This window comes from Nesoenas mayeri (assembly GCF_963082525.1).
Source record: "Nesoenas mayeri genome assembly, chromosome: 21".
Taxonomy (NCBI): domain Eukaryota; kingdom Metazoa; phylum Chordata; class Aves; order Columbiformes; family Columbidae; genus Nesoenas; species Nesoenas mayeri.
In genome coordinates, this window is record NC_137571.1 from 5,135,345 (window position 1) to 5,143,626 (window position 8,282).

At 55.2% G+C, this 8,282-nt stretch overlaps 1 protein-coding gene across 1 annotated transcript; it reads left to right on the plus strand.

Annotated features, from left to right (window-relative positions):
* The first annotated feature begins 206 nt into the window (after positions 1-206).
* On the plus strand, positions 207-3,829 carry NCDN (neurochondrin). The gene is made up of 6 exons (XM_080357715.1): positions 207-352; positions 713-1,699; positions 1,920-2,146; positions 2,323-2,547; positions 2,739-2,881; positions 3,202-3,829. The coding sequence occupies exons 1-6, from the start codon at positions 251-253 to the stop codon at positions 3,636-3,638; spliced, it is 2,121 nt and encodes a 706-aa protein (XP_080213841.1). The 5' UTR covers positions 207-250; the 3' UTR covers positions 3,639-3,829.
* The last annotated feature ends 4,453 nt before the right edge of the window (positions 3,830-8,282 follow it).

Here is an 8,282-nt window from a genome sequence, read left to right on the forward strand (position 1 = left end):
TCGGGGCGGGGCGGCGCCGCCCTCCGGCAGCCAGCGGGCCAGGAGGCCGCGCAGCCACAGGTGATTTGCCCACAGGCCGCACGGAGGAGGTGGCTTCGGGGGCTTCACAACAAGACGGCAGGCGATTGGTTAGCGATGAGGAGGCGGCACGCGGATTGGCTGAGAGCCGGCACGTGGCTTTGGGCGGCCGGGCGGAACAGCGGTGAGGGAAGGGACTGAGGGACAGCGGGTGACACGGACTCACCTGGCCATGGCCGCGGGCTCCGGAGACGGAACCGCGGCGCTGAAGAGGTGCCTCGGTGTCCTCAGAGACGCGAGGAACGACAGTGAGCAGTTCGCAGCCCTGCTGCTGGTAAGGAAGCGCTGCATGGCGGCGCTATCGCCTCGGGAGCAGACAGGGGGGCGGAGAAGCCGGCCGCTGGAAACGGGAAACCTCTGGTGCTGGGGACTTGGGGACAAGGTGCTTCAGTGCCCTGATGTGTCCGTCAGCAAAGTGGAGGGAGCCCGGCCTTGGCTCGGGCCTGCTGAGGGCTGGTCAGCACGGCCACACTCCTGAAACAGCCTGGTGGAGCCCTCGGTTAGCACTCAGACCAAGCACCCAGCTCAGTGAGTCCTTCTCAGTACTAATGAAAGTTGTTTAATGCTTCTTACCTGCCTGTTCCATCCTGTAAATTTAGCAATGCTATGCGCTCACCCCTCATTTGTCTTGCAGGTGACCAAAGCGGTCAAAGCTGGAGAAGTGGACGCCAAGACCCGTCGCCAGATCTTTGACGCGATTGGGTTCACGTTTCCGAATCGCCTGCTGGTGTCCAGGCAGCCCCCGGCCGGCTGCCCCCCGCACACCTTCCGCGCGCTGGGCCTGACGCTGTTGGCGTGTTTCTGCACTGACCCAGAGCTAGCTGGGCACTCCCAGATCCTGAACAAAATCCCGACCTTCAATGACATCCTGGTGTCCCCCTGCGATCCAGATGGCATGTCCATGATCGATGATGTGTACCAGTGCCTCAGTGCTGTCATGGCCACTGCCAGGGGCCCCAGAGAGCTGGTGACCAAAGGGACGGTGTGTGCCCTGTGCCAGGCCTATGTGAAGAGCGGTTACGGCTCTGACCGTGCGTTGACCCTGCTCTTGGGGCTGTTGGCTGTAGCAGAGGCAAAGTGCTGGCAGAGAGATGCTCCACACCTCCTGGCCGTGCTTAGCAAGCTCTCCGATGATTTCCTCAAGGCTGAAGACATGACCAAATTTGAGCTGTGTGAGGTTCTGCCTCACTTCGTCCCCCTGTCGCCGCCACTCATGCAGGACCCACAGGGCCGTGAGTGCCTGCACAGACTTTACAAAGGGCTGGCTGACATCTTGGGCAGTAAACTCAGCCAGTCGCAGCGGGACCCTGCTCTGAAGCTCGCTGCCTGCCTCGTGCAGGCCTGCGGGTCAGAGTGGATCCCAGCAGGGAGTGCTGGAAGCAAGTTCCTGGCCTTGCTGGTGAACTTGGCTTGTGTGGAGGTTCGTCTGACCCTGGAGGAGCCAGATCCTGTGGAGGCGGAGGGGAAAAAAGAGGTGGTGACAGCCTGCTATGTCCTTATCGAGATGGGGATCCAGGAGTGCCTGAGAGAAGAGAAACCACTGCTGGAAGACGTGCAGAAAATACAGCTCATGAGGATCATGGAAGAGGCATTTGGAGCTGTAATATTCTACTTAAGACAGGTGATGCAGGCTTTCAAGCAAAGACCATGTTTTTGGGGGTTTCACTGGGAGGGTTTGATAGCTGTTTTCTGGGATGTTTCATGGGTGCTCAGCAGCTCACAGCCATGGCTCTGTAGAGAAAGATGCGCACATTGGCCCACCGTGGTTTTCATACTTGCGATAACTCAATGGGACAGCAGCCTTAATATGTAATTTTCCATCTGCTTGCTTCTTCATGCAGGTTAAACAGGAGGAGCTAGAAGATCCTTTCATCTTTGCTTCTGTTCGAATCCTTGGAGCCTGGATGGCAGAAGAGACATCCTCCCTCAAGCAGGAAATCTGTGAGCTCTTGCCTTCCCTTGTTCATTATGCCAAGAAGCTTTTCCAAAAGGGCAGCACAGCTGCGAGTCTTCCTCAGCCGGAGCTGGTCAGCACTGAGGGCTCTGACTTACCCCGGGATGCTCTGAGGTGCATATTTTAAGCACAGAGTTGATGCATTTTAGCACAAACCTGCTCAAATCTGTTGCTATTTTCCCCTCTTCCTGCAGTGCCTATTCTTGGACTCTTTTTTTCCCCCCAGATGGATGTAAATGCAGGAGTTAGACCCATTCTATCTCATGTTCCAAATTTCTTTCCCCTTCCAGGTTTCTGCTACCTGGCTTTTGCCATTTAACAGCAGAGGACAGGCCCCGGGACATCCTCGTTGCAGCAGGGGCACCAGCACTGCTGTGCGAGTACTTCCTCCATCAGTGGGAGCTGCTGACCTCCGAGTCCTCATCCCCAACTCCGCTGACAAGCGCTGAAATGAGTCTACAGACCCTGTGTGGGATTTTCCTTAACCTGGTTGTGACTGCACCAGATCTCATCAGGTAACAGGGCTGCAGGAGCTAGCTTTAAGCTTCTCGGTGGGAAGAAAGAGGGGATGTTGTGAAGTGAGCTTGCAAGATGCCTTTTTCAACACCAGTTACATTACTTTTTTGGTCCAGTATTTAACCTTGATGTTTTCAGGTGCTTCTGGCTCTGCTCAGGAAACGCATCTCAGGGTTTGTTTTCTCTCCAGGCGAGACAAAACCTTTTCCTCCTTGATGGACATGTTGCTGAAGTCTCTTCCACTGGTGCTGCCCCAGAAAGATCACCTGGTTCTAGCAGCCAACTTTGCCACGCTGGGTCTGATGCTGGCCAGGATTCTTGCCAGTCCAGCAGGTAAGAAGAGTTCCCACTGGCAAAGCTGCGTGATGCTCTGCGTGGGCAAGGCCAGGTCTGGGTGGCTGGGCTGGAGAAAGCAAATACAAGGGGAACAAGGTCTGGTTTCTGTCACTGGAAAAGTACAAACCCAAAAATCTGGAGGAGAAAGGAATATACAGAAAATTCAGTGGGGTGATGGGTTGGGATTAAGAGATTTCCAGGTCAGGAGGGTGGTATTTTGCTCTCCCCAAAAGCCCTGCTGCAGACAGACCCACCGGAGGGTCCCTCCTTTGGCCAAGCAAGCTTTGTATAGAGTCATCATTCCCTTTTTCTTGCAGTTCTCCAGGGGACCCAACCCGCCAAGGAGTTTTTTGGAGCCGCCATTCGCTTCCTATCGCAGGCCCACACCGCCCAGGTGGAGCCTGGCAGCGACACCTTGGCCATGGCTGTGTCTCCCGCCTACAGCAGCGCCTGGGCCGAGATCCGCGAACTCTGGCTGCTGGGGACGCAGGCGCTGGCGGGCTGCGTGCCGCTGCTGCCCTGGCTGCCGCAGGCTGTGCTGCAGGCGCGGTGGCTGGAAAGCCTCGCAGACCTACTGACCCGTGTTGATCCAGCCTCGGTGGATTTTGAACTCATTGCTGCGTTCCAGGGCGTTTTGGTAGAGCTGGCCAGAGCCAGCAAGGTGTGCAGGGACGTCATCGTGTCACACCACGGCGGGGAATGGGCCAACCTTTACGGGATGGCAGCTTTGGAGCAGTGTCTGTCTGAGCAGTGAAGAGCCAGCAGCAGGAAGACACCTGCACAAGATCTGTTCAACACCCTTCGGTGCCAGATAGGGACAAAAACCCCCACATTTAAATGACAAAACTTGATAAAACTGGAGTGATACAGCAGAGCTCAGTGGGATTTGCACTGCCCACAACCTGCTGCGCAGAACCATTGCTGCCCCAGAACATTTCAACATGCACCTGCTCGACCTGTAATATTTATTTTTGCAAACAGCCTGTTTTATTATTAAAGGTGTTTCCTGTTGATTCATTTTTCAAACTCCTGCAGTGTTGGGATTTATTTCTGCGCAGCTCTCCTGCCTCTCCCTTTAACATGCTGCCGATTTTGTCACAGTGAGCCCTTTAGGATGTCCCTTTATTTTCTGTCAGAGGCCTGCAGAAGTTGGTACAGAACCCTGTCATTACACCTAGAGAGGTGCAAATGGTGGGAACAGGAATAACTTCAACAGATAGCAGTGAGAATAACTCTAGCTTGGCACAGACCTGTCCCCCTCAAGGTAAAGATGCACCAAGGCCCTTTTGCCGTGCTATGGGGTGACCCCCCTGCTCTTATGCACAACCGGTACCATCATCCCAAATTTATGCCTAGAAAACCTTCACAGCAGCGCTCACTGTGGCCTGTTTTGCCCTGTAAAACACCTGCAAAAGGTGCGGCCGTGGGGATTTGTGTTTGCTCACACTCGCTCACTCCAGGGCTGGGATGTACATGGGGAGTTCACCTCTCCTGCAAGGCAAGGGGTGCGAACCGCAAAGGCTCTAGAGCATTCGGCTATGGACTGGAAGAGCAGAAATGGGTGAATTACACATCGCCAGCTCCCTGCAGACCGAGGAATAGTTTGCTTTGTGGAGGAGAAAGACCAGATGGAAAAACGTACACACATGTGCGAGGGGGGAGTCAATCACCGTGCAGCCTGGGCTGGCAGCTGAGGAACCTGAACACACAAAAACCCCAGAAAGAGCAGCGAGGTGGTGTGAGCATTTCAGAGCTGGGCTGGTGGAGAATGACTCGGCTGGGCCCGGGAGGATTTTCCACCAGGTGTCAGTCGAGGAGCAATTTGGGAGCTGCAGCCTCACCAGGGACCAGCTCTGCGCCCAAACCACGGCACTGATCCCGGCTGCACCCAAAGCTCAGGGTGGGGGGCTGTGGAATCGTCTCATTGAGACAAAATTGAGTGAGGAGCTGTCTCAAAAGTATGGCTGATTCTGGGTGCGTTCCTGCCTTATACCATAGTTTCAGTTTGTTGCTTTATGCAAGCAAACACCTTACACAACTAGAGAGGGGGTGTCTGCTGTTGCTCAGGAAAAATATCTTTCTGATCTTTCCAGCTCAGCCCTGAAAAGTTAATGCAAGTTGGAACAAGGGTAGGTCCTACCAGAAGAAAGTGATGCGAGCCAAAGAGGCAAATGAGCCTCCTGGCCCTGGAAAAGAGCAGAGCTCTGCTGGAGCGTGGGCTGGGAGAGTGTCCCCAGCCTGCCAAGAACACCTCATTCTGCACCGCGGGGAAACAGCAGCGCCTTGGAAGAGGCAGAAACACACTTCAGATTGTCAGAAAAAAACCCATCCAAACCCTCAAACACTTTACCTTCCACTATTCCCAGTCTGTATGTTCTTCTGCCTCTGGTCAAAGGGTGTGGGTTTCCCATTAATGAAAGGCTATTATTAGTGCTAATGAGCGATACGGGCCTGTATCAGCAGGAGGGTACTCACCTCTCTCCCCCCAGTGCTGTGCGGGGCTCGCTGTGGTTTGCAGTGCTGGCTTGACTGTTGTTCATCCCTGTGGGCAGCGGTAGGAGCTTCCAAAACACCTGAGCAGAGATCCTGGTCTGCCAGACCCTGCCCAAGCCCAGATCAGTCCTAGACCAAGAGCCTGTGGGCTGCTGGCCTTCAATTCCCAGGCAGGGTCTCTGGGAGCAAACCAAGAGCCTGGGGATGTCCTCCAATTTACCCTTCACCACATCCCAGTGGGCTTTGAGCACCAGCAGGTGCCTGGGGAAGAGCACCTGTCCCTCATTCTCATGGTCTTCAACGGGAAGTCCCATCAGGTGTGGGAAGGACCACCCATGCCAGAGCTGGACCCTCCCAGAGACCCCGATGGCTCATCATACACTTGTTTCTTTGCATAACACAAACCACACTCCTCTGGGTGGTACAGCCTTGTGTCACAGAGATGGTGCCCCAGCAGCCTGGCCAAAGCTGCGAAGGCTGTGGGGTCCCTCCTCAGCCACCCCTGGCTTTGTGAGCCCAACCACAGGCTCTGCCACCAGCACCTGGCGTCTGAGGGCATCAATCCCCTAGTGCCAGGGAGCTGGATGATGGCATCACCTAATGTCCCTTGTCTGGCACAGAACTTCCAGATCCTGGCACAGAGCAAGATTTCAAGGCCCAGAACAAATTGTGTTTTATCTCCTGGTGCATTTTCAACACCAGAGTGAGCTCGCCAGGTTGATTGTTCACTGTGGCTCGGACAAGACGGATAAGACTCCAGAGGAGCACATGCACATTCTGCTTCGCTTTGACAGCTTAAATGTCATAATGCCATTGCAAACCCAACTGTGCCATACATTATCTTACAGTGTTTATTCGTATCACCCCAAAAGCACTGCCAATAAAATTAAATATTTCATAAGGCTGCTGCGTTGCAGAACCAAGCGCAGCCCCCTCCCACAAACCTCTTGCCACAAGATGTCACAGGGGCTCTGGGGGTGCGAGGGGGCTGCCCTGTTCCCTGCCCACCCATTGCCAGGGTCCTTGTGTGTCTCCCCAAAGCCCTGCCCGGCTCTCCAGCCCCACAACAAGGAGCTTCCTTCCCCACCCGTAGTCCAGATGTGGGAAACCACAGGAGCAACCCGCGTTTCTCTGAGGTGCTGATAGGAGCCGGGCTTCTGAGGAAGAACCGGTTCATCTCCAGCTGGGGCAGAGACCTGTGCTCACATACTTTTGCCTCCATGCCCCTGCTGCCCTGCTCGGCAGGTATTTTGGCTGCTGAGCCCCGAAAGCAGAGGTCACTGCCCCACACCCCTTGCATACCACATTGCCACAAGCCAAATTTGTGCGGCAACTTCAGTGTCAGCTTTGCCTTTTGTTTTTCCTTCCCTTTGTGTGTCAGTGTTGCAGGTTTCCTCTGCTCTGTCTGATTTTTGGGTGGATACACGGCTTCTCTCTGAGCTGCTGCTGAGGAGCATCCTTCTGCCCACCCTGTGGTCCCACGCACAGGTCAGCTCATGGCCCTTCCCGCCTGGATTTTTCACAGTTTCACCTCTTTCAAATGAATAAAGACTCAGCATGATACGGACTAGACGAGCAAGAGATGTTAAGAATGAACTGGAACATAACTGCAAAATACAGCATGTCCAATCCAATTTTTCCTAGCAAATGAAACGGATCTGGTGGAAAATAAATACAGAACTTTCAGGAGCAGCGTCCTTGAACAGCATTTGAGGAGGGATGAAGAGATTTGAATAGATCAGCCCTTTACACCTCTGCATATCCCTCCTCCCTCCCTTAAATGCCATCTTTAATAGAAATAAATTAGAATAAATGATCAGCCCTTGCCTCCTAAAGACAGGTGGCAGGATAATATTAAAAGAAATGAATAAAAATTCATTTAATGAGCATTGTTAATTAAACCTGGAAATCAAAGAGGTCTGAGTTGTGGGAATTCAGAGGAAAAATGAAAATGAAGGGAGCTGTAGCTCGGGGCAGGAAGAGTGGAATTAAATTAAATGCAATGTGGGATTGTGTTTGTTAATGTCTATCACACATCACGGTGTGTTACAGATGGGGGTAAAGGGTTTGTTCTCTGTTCACACACAAATTACACTCTGCCCCCAAAGGAAAGTCCCACGCAGCAATGGGCAGCACGGTGAGGTCGTGGGGACCCCGTGGGGACATGGTGGCCCCAGAGCATGGGCATGGGGCCGGTGGGCTGCAAGTCTGCATGTGAGTCCGTGGGTGTCGGAGTGCAGCGGGGTGTGTGTGGGCCAGGGCTGCTGTGCATCCCCCTGTATTGCCCTGCATCCCTGTGCAGGTGCATCACCGCACCGGTGGGGCCATGGACAGCCGCCTGCGTGTGCGTGTTACCGGTGGGGAGATCAATGGGGATCACCCTGTGCTCGCCCCACCGGTAGCCGGTGCCCGGTGCCCGTTGCCGCGTTCAGTCACCCGGTGCTGCGGGCCCGCATCACCCTGCCCCGGAGGGAGGGCCCGAGCAGAGGGAGGGATGGAGAGGAGGGAGGGATGGAGAGAAGGAGGCAGGGATGGAGGAGGGAGAGGAGGGCGGGGAGGCAGGCATGCTGCCTGTCGTTGCTTCCCCGTTTTCCCTCGCTCACTCTCACCCGGCGCCCGCACTCCCGCCCGTCCCCTCGGGCCTAGAACTAGGCCTGGAGCACCCCCAGACACTTTTCTATCTCCCCAGGCAGGGCCTGTGGCTTCGCACTCCCCGTCGGGAGCCCCAGGCTCTCCCGGCAGGACCGGCCCCGGGCCCCGCTCCGGCCGCCGTCGGGCGGAGGTTGCAGCTGCAGCCGGGCCCGCGCTGTGCTCACGGCCGGGGCACCAGCTGCCTGCTCGGGCTAATAAAGTCAAACCGTAGAGCATCACCGCGGTCCCGAAGCCAGCCCGAACCCCCGGGCCC

Coding starts and splice junctions, on each gene's coding strand:
- NCDN (XM_080357715.1), top strand. CDS start 251: ATGGCCGCGGGCTCCGGAGACGGAACCGCGGCGCTGAAGAGGTGCCTC. Junction 2,147..2,322: donor TTACCCCGGGATGCTCTGAG/GTGCATATTTTA, acceptor TTCCCCTTCCAG/GTTTCTGCTACCTGGCTTTT. Junction 2,882..3,201: donor GATTCTTGCCAGTCCAGCAG/GTAAGAAGAGTT, acceptor TTTTTCTTGCAG/TTCTCCAGGGGACCCAACCC.